The 17,119-nt window shown below is 37.2% G+C and overlaps 1 protein-coding gene across 7 annotated transcripts in view; it reads left to right on the forward strand.

Moving 5' to 3' along the window:
- The window catches only part of PRDM5 (PR/SET domain 5), a 186,330-nt gene that overhangs the window by 84,987 nt on the left and 84,224 nt on the right, over positions 1–17,119 (forward strand). For 4 of the 7 annotated variants that reach the window (XR_011436212.1, XM_023636627.2, XM_070259696.1 and 1 more), the window contains 6 exons: positions 1,970–2,144; positions 4,584–4,758; positions 6,584–6,705; positions 10,579–10,658; positions 14,936–15,020; positions 16,557–16,714. Coding sequence is in view for 6 of the 7 variants with exons in the window: in XM_023636627.2 (XP_023492395.1) it covers positions 1,970–2,144; positions 4,584–4,758; positions 6,584–6,705; positions 10,579–10,658; positions 14,936–15,020; positions 16,557–16,714 (795 nt within the window). In the remaining variant the exon portion in view is untranslated. Of the gene's footprint in view, positions 1–1,969; positions 2,145–4,583; positions 4,759–6,227; positions 6,321–6,583; positions 6,706–10,578; positions 10,659–14,935; positions 15,021–16,556; positions 16,715–17,119 lie in introns of all 7 variants that reach the window. The other 3 variants (XM_023636626.2, XM_070259697.1, XM_023636628.2) reach the window with 1 other exon arrangement.

Here is a 17,119-nt window from a genome sequence, read left to right on the forward strand (position 1 = left end):
GGTATATTAAAATTTTCTTTTATTACAGAGCCCCTAAATAGGCATGCTGTGTCTTATGATTGCAGTTTAAGTTAATGTTACTGTGGTTTAAAATTAAAAATTATTATCTTTTCTTGATGCTGTGAAGGCCATCACAAAATTAATGACTAATATACTAGAAAGACATTTCAATTAACTTTCTTGGATATTGATCAGATAAGCATTAAGATTTACGATGGGATTCTGAAGTCTTCGTTAGATGAGTCCTTTGTTGTTTTGGGTAACCTTAGCAAGTGGTTTCCAAACCCTGGAAAGTACCACTTCTGAGTTAATTTAAAGAGACGTCTCTTTTGCTGAGTGTTATATTTTTGTTTGTTTTTGTTGCACTAGGAATAACATTTGTATAGACGTTAATTCAGTGTTCTTAATTAGAAATAACTTTTTATGTTTCTGGGGGTATGAAATTCAAAAACTTCCAAGAATGCTCTACATATTATAGAAACTTCTTTAATTAACTGTAGCTAATTGTTAGATTTGCTCCAGTGCTTTGAACTTTTGAATCGAGCCTCCCTTGCATAGTATTTGAAGAATACAGTCATCATTTCTGTCTTTTCCATGGAATTTTCTAATATATATTGTTTTTAAAATTACAAAGTAATCTGTTTATTGTAAAAAAAAAAAGGCAACCCTAAAGTAAAACAATATTGAATATAGACTACCCCTCTCCCAGCCTCAAAATGATAACTGTATCAAGCTTGTTGCACAGTTTTCCAATTTTTCGTGGGGGTTCTGCTTGTGTATCCCTCCATATATGTTCATTACACACTCCCTTCCTCCACTCTCCCTTCTCCTCTCTCAGCCTTCCTCCTCCTCCAGTTCTGTGTCCTCCTCCTTAACGTAATGCTGTGATGTTACTGCCAAGGGAGAGAAGGCTTTGTTCTGTGTTCTGTGCTTTACTGAGTTTCCCTCCTGGTGAAGCTTATTGTCCCCATCCTTTCTTCCCCTTGCCCACCACGAAGGTTCAATAAATTCAGGCTGTGCTTTGCTTCTCTTTATCCTCAGCAGCCAAAGTAGGAGCCGTCCCAGAACAAATCTTCAACTCTGTAAATGACAGCAATTCTGGGTGTTTCTCTTGGGGACGGCCAGCAGAGCAGCCCCAGTTCTGGCTCCCCTGGTGATTGGCCCCAGGCCCAGAGGGCCTTTTTCTCCCCGTTGATTCCAAGTGTGAAGTTTCTCTGGGGTTTCCTTGGGAAGAACGTTCTTTGCAACATTCCTCTCTGTATCCGTTATGGGTTGAGATTTCTTCTGCATTAGTTATCTGTCATTTCAACCCTGTCTAATTTCTGTCTTCTAGAATTTTCTTTAAACATTCGGTATGTTGGTGGTGGACCGTGTTTTCTTTTTTCTTTATTCTGTCATTTTAGTGGGATTTAGAGGTGAGGTGCACAGGATGACTTAGTGAATGTTTTGAACCTCCCAGAGGGGCTAGGGTTTTCTCTATTTTTGGTCTGGTTCTTTGGAAATTCTTTCAGGGTTCGTTTGCAGTTCCTCTGGTTTGTGTTGTAACTTGGAAGTTTTTTGTCTTCCAGTTTTGCATTTAATATTAATCATAACGAAATCATTGCTCTCTGTCTAGGTGTGGAATGACACCATTACTTAACAAGCTTCACCTGCATTTATGGGACTCCACAAGGTGTTACTGCCTAAGGCCAATTAATGGTGCAAGATTCACTTTTAAAAATTTAAATAATTATCCTTATTTCATTTAATATGTGTGAATGTCACTGTCTCTATATAGTATATATTTGCATTTTATTTGCTAGTTGATTGATATTGTCACTTTTCAGTGTCCAGATCAATTGGAGATATAAGAAACATAATAATAAGTTTTTATGGGCACATGGTACTCGATGTGTCTTGAAATGATTTCTTAATTACTATCAGTAACAAATGAGTGGTTCAGCTTTTTTTTTTTTTAATTTTGTCTCAGGAAGGAGAAAACATTTTCTATTTGGCAATTGAAGATATAGAAACAGATACAGAGCTTCTGATTGGCTACCTGGACAGCGACATGGAGGCTGACGAGGAAGAGCAGCAAATTATGACAATGATCAAAGAAGGGGAAGTTAAACATTCTAAAGGACAGTCAACAGCTGGCAGAAAAGGTATTCCCTCCAATTGGTGATGGAGAGAATGAGAGTTGTAGGAGAAATGTAGTTTGAACTGTGGTTGAATTACCGTTGCATTACAATAGGATATTCTCAAAATAAAGTTAGTTTTTGTCAAAACTGCTCTCAGAGGGTATCCAGCTGTGTGCCTGTTCTTTCTTTCAGGAGGAGGAGAGTGCTGGGCGTGGGTGATGGGTGTGCCCTGTAGGACGGCCAGGGTCAGGGCAGCTCCTGGCTCTTGTTGGTCTGGTGCACTGGCATGGCTAGGAGTGAGGGCTTTTGTGCTCTAGCCCTAACTGTCGCTCGTCAGTCTTGTAACTGGGAAAGTCCCTGACTCTGAGACTGACTTTCTTGTCTGCACGTGGGGAAAGGCCAGTCAGAGGTGTGCAGAGGGCCTGCTGGTCCTGCGGGTTTATTCCTGGGCCTTGCTGTTGTGTGAGGTCCTTTGAGAATCGGGAGCTTCTGGAACTCTCTTTCCATTCTTATCACTGAGGCCTGCAGGATTGCTAGTTGTTCTAGTTGGGTGACCAAATACTTGTGATGACTGTAGGTCAGACCTGCTTAAATCAGTCCTTCAACCCAGGAGGTATCTGTCACTTATTTGTCATCTGCTGGAGAAGAATCAATTATTATTGGGCCTGGTTTCTGTTATGTTGTGTTTTACTCCTGATGGGGTTTCAGGGAAGTATGAGTGATGTTGTAAGTATTCACATTTTGTAATAGGCTGATACTTACTATAGAGTATCTTTCCATTTTGTTTCGCAAAGCCACTTCAGAAGTGACGCTCGTTTCTTTAGTTGCTCTGGCAGTAATGTCTTTCATATGAATTTTCTATTCTAACTGTGTGTCATTGGCTGAGACAGTAAGAGCATTCCCAGCATTGTGAGCTTGTGCTTCTGTTTCTTTATTTTATTTGGATTATTTAAGGGGAAAATGAGGACAGGCTGTCTGTTCCGTCTTTCAAATATGAGTAATGCTGTTTGGAACATCAGATTTTGGGTGGTAGGAATTATTTCCGTATTATTCTGTAGGGGGTTTTTGGTATTTGTTTTTCTCAACTTCCCCGGGACATGTTGTTATTATGTCCACTATTTTAACTTAGAAAGTCTCCTATTTACCTATTACTGCCCTGATTTTTGTTTAGTTAACAAAGTAGCAATTTCTATTATTTTTGTAAAAAGAATCAACGGAAACTTAAACAGATTTTTAAAACATACGAATCAGGTACTTACATTGTTGGTATTTTTATTTTAGAATTCAGTTTTGTTTATGAAAGAAACCCCCCCCAAACAACAAAAACCCCAAAACAAAAACAACCAAATGACCAGCAAAAGAAACAAAAAAATCCACCCAAATGTCTGGCAATGGACAGTTTAGTCAAATAAGTTATGGTACCTTAAGTTTAAAAAAAAAAATTTGGAGGCCAGCCCAGTGGCTGCGTTCTTAAAAAGTTCTGTGTGCTCTGCTTCGGCAGTGCAGGTTTGCTGGTTTGGATCCCAATGTGGACCTACTCTACTCATCAGCTGTGCTGTGAGGACGTCCCACATACAAAGTAGAGGAGGATTGGCACAGATGTTAGCTCAGGGCTAATCTTCCTCAAGCAAAGAAAGAGGAGGATTGGCAGCAGATGTTAGCTCAGGGTGAATGTTCCTTACAAAAAAAAAATTGACTTGAGAAAATGTTAAAAGGAAAAAAAGAGTAAGACACAAAATTGCATAAGAAGTATGATCATAAATGTAGCTATGCTTAGATGTGCATAAAATATGACTGCAGATAAGACGAGTCAGACTTGGAAGTATATTACGGCGGCTATCTCTTCATTATGGGGTTATTGGTGATTTTTATGTTCTACATTTCCTAAATCTAATCTCATTTGATAATTAGACAAAATATGTAATTTAAATACTGCGCTTTGAGAAATTTGGGTGGAGCTGTGACAGTCCATATGGTACTGGCAAGCCAGTGAGACAGGGGAACCCCACGGCACCTGCTCTTGTTATGACCGTGGGCTTTCTTCACATACATGTGAGATTCCCCTTGGTAATTCCACATACTTCACCTCGGTTGGATTTTTCTCTTCGTGCAGCTAAAAGTGAACTCAAGATGACCCATTTCAGGAAAAGCCTTTGCTTTCCAATTCAACATTTGTAATAACTCTTTGATGTGAAAAGTTAACATTACAGAGGAAATTAAAAATTGACTTTGATTTTGTATTAATTTGGTGAAACACAAGTGAAATGATTTAAAAAATAATGTATTTCTAGTAACACAGCCTATTATTTTTCATGGACAATGCTATTAATATTTATGGAGATAAGAATTTACTAATCTGATATCATTAAACACAATTACTTTTGATTTTAAAGTGAGGGCAAAACTGAGCAGTCTTTGGCTCTTAATTTTTGTCTTAAAATCTGTTTCCTTATAAATGTGCAGATCATTTTGGCTGTAAAGAGGACTATGCCTGTCCCCAGTGTGAATCGAGTTTTACCAGTGAGGAAATTCTTGCTGAGCATCTTCAGACATTGCACCAGAAACCCACAGAGGAGAAAGAATTTAAGTGCAAGAACTGTGGGAAGAAATTTCCAGTTAAGCAGGCTTTGCAGAGACAGTGCGTACATTAACGACTATCTTTAAAATGATAAGCTAACACGTTGCTTACCTCTTCCATTTGTTTTGTCCTCCAGTTTCTAACCTGTGTGTGTGTGTGATGGAGAGAGAGGGAGGGAGGAAGAGATTAATCACGCCGTGTTGTCATTGTCGTTAACTGATCTTTTCTTAGTATAGTATGTTGATTTTTGAAACATTCTGGTGATGAAACTTAACAAGTAAACATTATTTATGCTAATCAGTCTTTGTCCATTTAATAACTTGCTGTCAAATATCAAGCTCAGTGGTTTCCTAATCTGAAATTCAAATATGCATGATTTAGCTGGTGCTTTGAGGTGACAGATCAAGTTTCAGTTGTCTGCATTCAATATCCCCTCTGAAAGCAGTAAAGGAAAAATTTAAGAAGGGAGAGAGTTCAGATTATAAAGAACAACAGGGACATTTTGGGAAGCACTGTTTCTTTCACAGCAACCTTGGAGGACTAATTTAAAGATGGATGGGTACAGGCTGTGAGGATAAGATGAATTAAATGACCCTGCACATTGCTCTGCACCCTTTATTATCTTAACTATTTGTATTAATAACATATAAAATTATTCTTTTACTTAAGTATTTTACAGTATCATGAATTATGGAAAGTAAGAAAGTAGATACATATATTTAAAATTTTTATTTTTAACAAAATGTCATCTTGCATATAAGCAAAACATTTTTAACGTAGGTTTAATGTTTCATTTTCTTATTCATTAAGTTAGATTCTGAAATATGCTACATTTCATATTAAGATTCTTTCCCTATTTTATATGCATCCACTTTTGCTTATGAAATATGAGATGAAACATTTGTGTTCAAAACTTAAACCTAAAAATTAAAACTTTTATGATAGCAAGAGATTTAACATTTGGAAATTCAGTTATAGGCTCTTTAAAAAGAAAAACAAGAAAAGGCTATGTACTTTTTTTCTTTTGGTGAGGAAGATGGGCCCTGAGCTAACATCTGTTGCCAATCCTCCTCTTTTTGCTTGAGGAAGATTGTCCCTGAGTTAACATCTGTGCCAATCTTCCTCTATTTTGTATGTGGCATGCCGCCACAGCATGGCTTGATGAGAGGTGTGTAAGTCCACACCTGAGATCCGAACCCATGAACCCTGGGCCACTGAAGTGGAGCCAGGGAACTTAACCACTACACCACCTAGTCAGCCCTGAGGCTATGTACTTTTTAATGAATGGACTTTAAAATCTCATTCTGATCAACTTTTATTCAATTTAGGATTAGTTATTTCATGCAAAAGATACTTTTGCTGAGCTGAGTCTTAGAATTAAATTCGGTATTACTAAAAAATTAAAAGAACAAAAGACAGAATGAAAAGATCATGACCATGACTCTATTGAAAGTAAAGGTATTTTCCTAAGTTTTTGTCTTAGACTTCCAGTTCTTGTTTCCTTTTTCTTTTTCTCCATTTCCCTTCAGTGTTCTTCAGTGCACAGCAAAAGGCAGTCTGAAGGATTCTTCACGAAGTTTTCAGTGCCCTGTTTGCAATTCTCCCTTCAGTTCAGCATCGAGGTTTTGTGTCTGAGTCATCCGATGGCTGTTATGCAGCTCTGGGTCATTTTTGGCGTGCATGCTTTCATGCTTCTTAGTGCCTTAGTGTCTCACATGGCTACAGAATTGAACTGCTTTCCTTCCTACCTGCCTAGGTCATGCATGAAATGACGCTGACACGCTACTAGGGGGCATGCAGGGCAAACGCTGTCGTGAGGGCAGCATTCCGTAGGTGTGTCTTCACCATTTCTTCTCCCTCTTCCCCTTTCCTGCTTGTCTTGTAGTTTTGAGCAGCACCGGGAGACTTGCCGTGGCGATGCCAGGTTCGTGTGCAAAGCCGACAGTTGTGGAAAGAGGCTGAAGAGCAAGGATGCCCTGAGAAGACACCAGGAAAACGTCCACACTGGTGAGAAGGCACGGGGAGGCGTTTTTAAAGGAGCTTCCTTTTCTCAGGCTGAATGATCTGGTTTTAATTCTCACTCTTGAGGAGAGAGCTTGCTTTTCCGTTGTATCTCACCCAGATGTGGAGCTCTGGCAGTGGGTCTTTTCTTTCACTGGACGTTATTTCTTTTTCACGTTGATTTCAGCAGTGTTCGTCATTTTTGCTCTCTCTGAATTAATCATAACTGGAAACCTGAGCTGGGCTTAGTTGTGTTTGGTAGTCAGGTGCGTTAAGAATTAATATTTTTAACTAATAATCTTAATGTTTCAGCATATGACATTTCTCTTTTAGTGGCTGTATTTTAAAACTATTAACTGATGTCCTCCTACCTTAATATTTTTACCATAAAATTCTATTTTTTTAAATGCTGATATTTCTCCTATATTTGGGAAAATTCCTGACTGCATTTTGACACGAGAATTGAACATGTTTAGATTAATAAAACAGATACTATTTGAATTCCCTCTAATGGATAGCTAAACAATAAAACAAATTTTGACCGTCACTTAGATTTCGTCTGCTTAGCACATGGTAAATCTATTTTCGTTCCGGGATTCGGTCTACTGCGCTGAGTTGAACAGATGGCTGTATTGTCAGAGTTAACTTCTTGCCTCCTCCATGTCTTCTCCATAAGAGAGGCCGAGGTTCCTGGAACTCCTCTGCGTGTACTCTTCTCATGTGTTTACTTTTGCCCTTGGATTCTGGGAGGTGGTGGAAATGTGTCTCTGGATATGAGGAAAGTGGATTCCTTTTCTCCCATCTTGTTTATTCTCACATTCAGGAGTAAAGGATAATCGGTACTCAGCTTCCGCATCCTGTTCTCTCATTGTCCAGAAAGCATCTCCTTTATGGTAAAGCTATAGAGGCTGGTATGAGATGACTGCTGGCTCCAACTTTGTACCATTGGTTTGGGCTGCACATTAAGTGTGAGCTGGATATGAAAGCTCTGCATGGCAGGAAGTATGGCCTGCGAGATACAGCCTCAAGATGGTGTGCATTACTAGGACTTTGCAAGGTTCTGATTCTTTCTTTCCTTTTGAAGAATAAATGGCTGATTTAGGGAAGATCTCATTTTTCTGAATTCGTTATACTTAGGCCTCCCTATGGTTGCAAAAGGCAAGCATAACTTTCTGATAGACCTGTCTTCATAGTTTTGTTTTGTTTTGATTTTTACGAAGAGCCATTATGTTTAAAATACTGTTCTTAATTTTCTCCATCTTTGTCTGCAATGTATTATAACAAATCTTTCATGTCATTTTTTAAAGTCAACTTTGCTGAACTAAGTGAAAAACCAGATGCACACTGAAACTCTGGAAACTTGCTTTCTTCTTATTGGGCATGTGGTCTTCAGGCTGTGCTTAAGTATCATGACTTTGAGGCTTCTTGTAATTGGCCTTAGATATTATAATATTGCTGATTCTGGAAATTCATGGTGATTTTCTAGGAAATAATTTATGAAAGGAAGTTTTTGATTTTTCTATGTTGTGGATCATATAAAATGTGAAACTTCCTTTATTTCAGCCAGAGGTCAACCCTACATACCTTTTGCCGGGATTGGTACACAGTCTGTCACTCATTCATAGCTTCTCTCTTGCTTCTCCCCTTCCCCCTGTGAGCTACACAGACTTTTAGGGAGAGAATATTTCATGTTCAGAAGAGTGAGAACAGCAGTGTTCACACGTATGGTTGTAGAATCCTTTTCTGTAGAAAGGCGGAAGTATTCAGGGAAAGAGAAGATCTTGCAGTTTTTACCACTGATGATGACAAATGTTCCTTGTTAGGTGATATGAATTGAAGATGCTGAGAAGAGAGAAGATGAACTTTTAAATTTGGATCACATTTTTCCATACAAACTGTAACATGTGGTGGGTAGGTTCTCAGAGCAGGCCCTAGAAGCATAGTTAACCCACATTGTGCTGAACTCAACAGTTATGCTTAAGGGCTTACGTATCCAGTACAGTTGTATTAATTTCTCATGCATCTCCTACCTTTGTAAGTAATGTGTTCCTGAATATTTTTGAAAGTTGAATCTGCAAGTCAAATATCAGACTTACCTGAATGTAAGAAAACTAAAATGGTATAAAGTCTGTTTATGGCTTTGTTGGTGCTGTTGTCCTTGAACCTAGGGAAGCTGGTAGGGTGGCGAGAACCTTCATAGTTACCCAGGAGGAAACAGAGACTGCAGTGGTTAACTTTCTTAACCTACTTCCATCTTTCTCTCTTGCTTAGATTCTGTGGATGCTGACCAAGAGTTTTCGTATTGATGGCAGATTACATTTGTCTGTGTTCTCAGGCAAACAGTCTTAAACTTTTCTCTCATTTCTTCTCAAAGGAGATAGGATCCCAGTTCTAGGATAAAGAATAGAAGACGTGAGGAGAGAAAAGGTTGAAGGGTTTGGTGTATTGCCTGTGATGCCGCTGAAGGAGCAGTGGCAGGGGGGCGGGGATGAAGTGAGAGGGGTGGTGGGGAAATCTCTCTGTCTTCTCTCTCTCAGGCTCTGACCTACCTGGGGGCAAAGGAGAGGGTCTGGTCTCAAGAAGCAGCAGGTCTGCGGGATAAGCTAGGATGATAAAGGATTATGGATTGAAGGCGGGACATCCCAGCCAGTGGGAGCTGGAAAAGACGGAATATTCTCTTTCTGTGGCTCTTCATCTATAATAGATATGTATAGGAAATTGGTGACCGAATACTTGCTGTCGTCAGATGTTCACTTTGCTTGGGAGAATTTTCTCCTCTGGTAGCTATTTACTTGTCAATCACCAAGAAAAATTTTCTTGGGTATAATATTTAGCATGTTAAAAAAGTGCATTAATAAAATAAATATCTTAAATAATATGATGAAAATTTCTGTTTTCCTTTTTCTAAAAGTGTTTCTTTCATAAACACAGTCCTAAAATAAGATCAAATCGTTTTTATTGTTTCTGACTTGTTTTGGATTTGCTTCAAACAAATAGATAAGTGGGGAAGTGGGTGGAATAGCCATGGATTAATGATTGCTGGGGCCAGGTAGCAGGGATGCGGGGGCTGATTATACTGCTTGTTTACTTTCTGTATGTTTGAAATCGGTCAATTCAAAGTTGAAAAAACCATTCTGTGGTTATTTATGGTAATGCAGATGATAGTGTTGTGACATCACATTTGAAAAAAATGTTTTTATTGAGTCTTTCATTCTGTAACCGCTGTGAAATTTAAAAAACGAAATGAACTACTATAAATGTAATCACTAAGTAAGCCGACCAAATCTGGCTTTGTTTTGATTTGTTTAATGCTATGAATCCAATATAATGTTTTATTGTACTTGATTTCACTTTTTTTCCATTTTCCATTTTTAATGTTAATGTGATAAAGCATATGCTCATAGATTTTGCAAGAGTCTAGTACTGGAAAGAATAATCTATGAATTCCACCTTAAAAAACTCAGCTGATTAAATCAAATATTCTGTTAAAATTTAAAGGAAGTAGCAAAATCAGCTTATGAATTAAGAAATCCAGTTTTTGCTTTTATAAACACATTTGCTTACTTTTAATTTTGATTTGAATTTTTTGTGGAAGTGTGGTTTTCTCTTTTAACACTAAATTAGTACACGGAAAGGTGAAAGGCCTTTATACATGGAGAAGTGTTATATCAAGCTGAATATTTCTCAAATTTAAAAAGAGAGGGTTCAAAATATAGCATTCTTTTCCTGAGTTCATTGAACTGAAAATTTTAGAACTCTAAATTACGAAGATGAAATAAATACCTGTTTAGAAATTATATATCACCTTAGAAACACTGTATCTGATGTTCCTCTTAATATCCTCATTTGAGACATGATGGTATTTTGTTTCTATTTTAGGAGATCCTAAGAAAAAGCTCATATGTTCAGTGTGCAATAAAAAGTGTTCTTCAACATCAAGCCTACAGGAACATAGAAAGGTCAGTAGGATAAAGATTAATGCTCATCAGTGCATAACATATGATCCTTTAGTCATTTATAGTGTCTGCCATGTAAACTTATAGTTGATTTTTTCATATCATAAAGAGAGAACTTTGTCATTAATTTAAATACTAATATATTGTAATACGCAAGGCTGATATGCAGAAAAGTAAACTCTTGTGAAAGAATATTTTGAATTGCTTATTCAGAATTACTAGAAATATTTCTCCATTGGAAAGTGTCATATCTAACCGAGTCCTTCACTATAACATCTCACCCTGGTTTTAGGCTTTATCAGTTGCTGTTTGCTTAGGAAATACCATATATTTGAGGAAACCATAAATTTTAGTATATTTGTAATAAGCTCTGCAGTGGCATTTAGCTGTTAAAATGGATATATGTTATAGTTAAGTCTGGCAAAACAAAGAGAAGAACTCCATTATTTTGAAGAGCTAAGAATAATGTAAGAGTATGTCAAACTGTTTTCAGGAGACACAAATGATTATTTTGGGAGAAAATAAATTTAATACATTTTGTAATAAGTATAAAACTTGCTAAGATGATTTTAATGTGAAAAATTAGTCTGAACTATAAATGGCAGTTATTAACCCTAACAACATTATCAGCTAGTTAATACAATTTGTAGTGGAATAGAATTAAAAAGAATTTAGATTTTTGTTTGTATCATGGCAGAGTCCAAAAAAATTCATATTATATTATTTCAACAAAGATATAAGTGATTATTTCCTAATTTCATATATTGTTTTGTTCAGAATATTTAGGAGCACATAATATTTTCTTTTTAGTGATTTAATACCAAAAAAGAGGGGAAATGGTACTAGTGATGGTACTTTTGTTGAGGTTTGTAAAATAAATTTTGTCTCTTTATTTGTATATAAATGTATTCCAGAGTAGCTTCACAGCCCTGAAAATTCATGTGATATTCAATCCAGTAGCTCCAACCATGCACTGCGGGTTTAATGTATAACGTATCGGATAGTTAAATTGTTAAGATGCCTGAGGTTATGTCCTATATGTTGAGTGACTTTGATCCTTAGGGGGAAATAATGGAACATGCACTGGACTGAGAGTCTGAACAGTAGATGTCTTCTCCTTTTGTGATTAACGCTCCATGTAACATGGGACCTCTGGTTTCTCATTTATGAAACGTGACATTGACCTGATCAGTGTTTTTTTAAATTTCTTCTCTAAGTGCCATGAAACTCCTTTTTTTTTTTCTGGTTTCCCTGCCATGCTAACCTTCTTTTGCGTCCTTCCAGTGGCAGTGTCTGTGCTGCAGAAGGCAGCATGGAAACTACTTGTAAAAGAAATTTTGCACGGAACTCCAGACAGATGCTTCTTTTAGGTCTCTTTCTCTCTTCCCATCACTCTATGGCTTCCGAAGCAGAACCCTAATCTGAGACAAAAAGACTAAGTCCAGTAGAATAGATATTTTCTAGATATCCTGTTTTATAATTCTCTGGTTTATTTCCCTGACCTATTTAAATGTTAAGAGGTTGAAATTTAAGATATCTTACCATATTTGAGATTTTACCAAATAGAGTGTTTTAGCAAAGTTTGTCATGGGGCATGTTTCTGAGATTGTCCTCTTTTCCTTTTGTTTTCTTTATAAGAACTTTTTTCCCAAGCAATATCTCGGCACATGTAAATCCTGCTTGGTGGTGATGGAACACAGCACCTAGGTTGTCTCTACAGAATGTTAGTAACATGTTAGCCCAATGCAGCACTCCCTATGTTATAGTGTAGATCCTCTAACTTAGCCTTTCTGAATCCAATCCATAGCCAGCTTTTAACTGACTCCATTTTTTTTTTTTTTTTTGGCTGAGGAAGATTGTCCCTGAGCTAAATCTTTGCCAGTCTTCTATTTTGTGTGTGGGATGCCACCGCAGCATGTCTTGATGAATGGTGTGTAGCTCCTCACCCGGGATCCAAACCCGTGAACCCTGGGCTGCCAAAGTGGAGCGCACACAAACTTAACCACTATGCCACTGGGCTGGCCCCTACTACTGACTCCATTTTTGACTCTATGGCAAATGTCTAATAGAGTTTGGTTGCAGTATTTCACCTTGCCAGTAGATGGTGCTTTATGAATATGCCAAATTACATTATAGTCTAGTAGAGTGTTTTACATTATTATATACTATCCTATATTACAATAAGATATATTATGATCCTTCTTGAAAATTACTTTATTTGAGACTTCAAATTGTAAATTATTATCTTCCATATCAATTTGGAAAGCTAGACATTTTACAAAATGTGCTTTACTTAGCATTTGGCATAAACAAATAGCATTACCTGTCATTTCACTTTAAATCTGATTAGTTCATTAAGCCTTTTTAGGAGTTTTGAAAATAGCTTTGGTCTGAATTTTCCGCTATAAATAAAATAGTCAGTGAAGAAATAGTTTCATGTACAATAAATGCCCTATTTATAATTTGGGAAATGTCAATTCAATTCAACCTTTAAAAATGTTTCATGTTTCAGAATTCATGAGAGTTAAGAAGTGAACAGATATGAGTATTATTTTGCAGTATGTTATTTAACAATTGCCATTTTATTTGTGGACTAATAACTTTAAAAATTTTATAAACTAATAAACATTTAACATTAAAATGAAAATGAACTAAGTATGTTTTCATTTATGTATGGCTCAGAAGGCGTATCATCTTTTTTAGAGTATCTCGTTATTATAAAAGTTACGTGTTACAGAAACAGAGTTTAAGAATATAACTGTTCTTGCTATCTTTAAATAAACATTGCACATTATGTCACTGCTCCTTAAACATAGATGTTCAACCGAAGCTACTGTAAGGGTCTTTGATGATTGAAGAGACTGCCTTTAAAATGTCTCAGGCTGAAAGGTTTTCTTCGGTACTATTCGGTACTTGTGCAGATCCCACACTGCTTTCTGGGGGCTGTAGAACTCTCCGGACTCCATATAGCCCCGATCAAAATTAGACGCCACTGCATGTAAGCAGGGGTACAAGTCAGACTCCAGTGGAATGATGTCTTTCTGCTGCTGCCTGGTTTCCCTGCCTTCCCTCTTTTCACAGGGAAAAGTTTACTCAGTCACCAAGGGTCAGCTCTGACAGGCGCAGAAGGCAGTGGGCAGCTGCAGACCTGCTGTGTGGTTGGCATAGACTGCAGACCCGGGATCTGTTCGCCTTGCCCCAGCTTTTGTTCCCCTCCTCACCCCCCCTGCTTTGAGTTCTTCCATGGCCACTTAGATCAAGGGAACCATGTAACGGGACAGCCCAGTCTTCCACCCCTTCTCCTTTGCTGTACCAGTTTAGGGCCTTCTGCCTTGATCCCTCGGTGTCCTTACTCTGGAGTGGCTCTGCAGGGCTAACCGTGGGGTCTGGGCTTCCTGCAGAATGGCTTTTCTTGTCTGGGGTTTAGTATGTGAGCTCTACCTTTAATGAGGTTGAAACAAAAACGTGACTTCACCAAAACCATTTTTGAATCTTCAGCAAAACAGTGTGATGCTCTTGTTCATTGGGATGCTTAACATTTTAATACAAACTTTCATGCGATATACTCCTCTTAGAACTCTGTGTCTTGTTTCTGGTAATAAACTGAGGATATCCTTTTCGTACCACCTATCCAACTTCTCTGATTTAGTATCTGAGAAGGAAAGAACTAAACTTAATGTTCAATTGTAATATTTATATTAGCCAATTGTTTGCTAAGGTTATGCCCCACCCCCTACTTATTATGCATTTTGATCGTTTCTATTTATTGTGGTCCTCCACATATCATGCGAGAGTTTTACTGTGAGCTAAATGTTTTTTAGAATCATGTATCTTCTTGTCTTTCATGGTAGTTAATGTTTTGTTCTGTACTACATACATTTAAGTTTAAAATACTGTTTACTGTAAAGGGAATTTTATTACTTGCAGGTTACATATTTCCAAGTTAAATTTATGCATGACAAATTTGTTGAAAGAGTTAATATATACTGGGTATAATTTCTTACAGAGAGTGTAAATCAAATATGCACTAAATAATTCAGCTGTATTACATATTTAGATAGTGTGCAATCTTATTTTCTTTTAATGATATGTTTTTACTAGGTAACTTATGTTCATTGCATTTTTAATTTATATAGGATAGCATAAACAAATTAGGGTTGAATTATAATACTTAGTTTGAATATTGCATAGCAACTACCCACATGTTTATGCTTTTGCTTGAGCTCCATACAATTTATTTGGCCTTAACAGTTGATTTAACTCTTTTAAACCTTTTGCAGATTCATGAGATATTTGATTGTCAAGAATGTATGAAGAAATTTATTTCAGCTAATCAGCTAAAACGTCATATGATCACGCACTCAGGTAAAATAGATAGTTTTTTCATTTATATTGAAATCACTACAAAAGATCCACTTTGTCATTTTCGGGAGCTCTGAGAGTGGTCATCAGGAGACCTGACTGTTAGTTCCAGCTCGGCCATTAACCAGCCATGTGATTTTGAACACGTTTACTTAATTTCTCTAGAGCTCAATGTTTTTATAAAGGTTGGACTAAATATCTTGAAGATCTTCTAAGTCACCATTTAATTGGTTACCTGCTCCTCCTTAAGCCTCAGTTTCTGTATTCTTCATTTGTGAAATGGGATTTGTGAATGGGATACTGGTTCTTGCCTTTCAAAATTGCTGTGAAGCTTAAATGAGAACATTTACTGTGCGAGTATAGTGTCTGATGTTTAGGAGAGACTCAACAGTTATAGTTCCTACATTTCTAGATACTTTTACATTCTGACTAAGGTACTAATAAACGTTAGTGAGAAATTTATAAATACCTTTTGAGTACATAAATTTTTTTAAATTTTTTAATATTTTTGGTGAGGAAGATTGGCCCTGAGCTAACATCTGTTGCCAATCTTCCTCTTTTTGCTGAGGAAGATTGTGGCTAAGCTAACATCTGTGCCAGTCTTCCTCTACTTTGTATGTGGGATGCTGCCACAGTGTGGCTTGATGAGCGGTGTGTAGGTTTGCGCCCGGGCTCAGAACCCATGAACTCTGGGCTGTGAAAGCAGAGCATGCAAACTTAAGCACTATGCCAAAGGGTCACCCCCTACATTTTGAGAATATAAATTATTAAAGCCATAGTTTTATTTGAAGCAAGTTTGAGTAACAGTTCTGTTATACAGATTTTTTTTTTTTAAGAAAAACTGCTCTGAAAATAATTTTTCCTTTATGAAGTGTCTTTCTAGAGTTTAGGATATCTATAATTTGGAGGCCATTGAAGTCAGGAAGGTTTTGAATAGCCACTTTGTTTGGAGACGTATACAGAGATTTTAACAAATGAAAATACAAGATCAAAAACTGGTGGCCTTCAGATATACTTTGTTTGAAACAAACTATATTTTTTTATCTGGTTGTCAAAATTACATGAATATGGTATAAATATAGATCTTACACAACCATCTAAGTGTGTGGTTTCTGCTGAGACTCAGAAGCTCTGCCCAGATGGCTCTACTTGGCTGGGCAGGAGGCAGATTTGTCGTTCAACTCCATCGCTGTCAGGCCTGTCAGCATTCAGAGTTGTAACCCTGTTTTAAACCCACATCTATCAGAAGATTTTTCATCTGGAAGTAGGATTTCTTCCTTGAATTTAAACTTCATCTTTGTATCTAAGCTACTTTATGCATTTAGTTTACAAAGTGGGTCTATAGAAGAAACAGCTCACATTTCTTTTGTGAATAGGCTCATGTCTTACCGAGATGGGTTGGGCAGTAGATTCTCTTTCAGTTGTTTGGCTCATGTTTTAGTTGACGTATCCATAAGAAGTAATATAAGGTAAGGCTGTTTCCCTTTTTATCCTTTACCTTTGTGTAGATATGAGATTGTCTCCACTCATTTTCCACAGAAAAACGACCCTATAATTGTGAGATTTGTAATAAGTCTTTCAAGAGGCTTGATCAAGTGGGTGCCCACAAAGTAATACACAGTGAAGATAAACCTTACAAATGCAAGCTTTGTGGAAAGGGATTTGCCCACAGAAATGTTTACAAGAATCACAAGAAGGTAATAGCTTATTAATATTGTTATTTTATTTTTTTCTGATTTGTTGAAATGATTTCCATGTTTATCTTTTAAAGAAGTTTTTGTATATCTGAGGCATGCTGTCTCTACATGTGGAGTAATTAGAGAAGATCTTGCTTTCAGCTGCTGACCCCTCACTCAGGCCATAACCCCTTGTGGCCTTGTTTCTGTCTTCCGTTCTCTATTGAAACTGTTCTCACATGCAAAGTGTCATCCAGTGTTTCTAATGTTGTACTAATTGCAAAGTCTTTATTCGCTTCCTTCTTTCTATAGAGTTTGACACCCTTGTCCATGTTACCTTTTTAAAATCCTCTTCCTCTTTGCTATCGTTGTGGTCTACTCTGCTAGGTCTTCTGCTAAGTTCTCTGGACGCTTGTTTGGTCTCCC

Source organism: Equus caballus, chromosome 2, assembly GCF_041296265.1.
Source record: "Equus caballus isolate H_3958 breed thoroughbred chromosome 2, TB-T2T, whole genome shotgun sequence".
Classification (NCBI taxonomy): domain Eukaryota; kingdom Metazoa; phylum Chordata; class Mammalia; order Perissodactyla; family Equidae; genus Equus; species Equus caballus.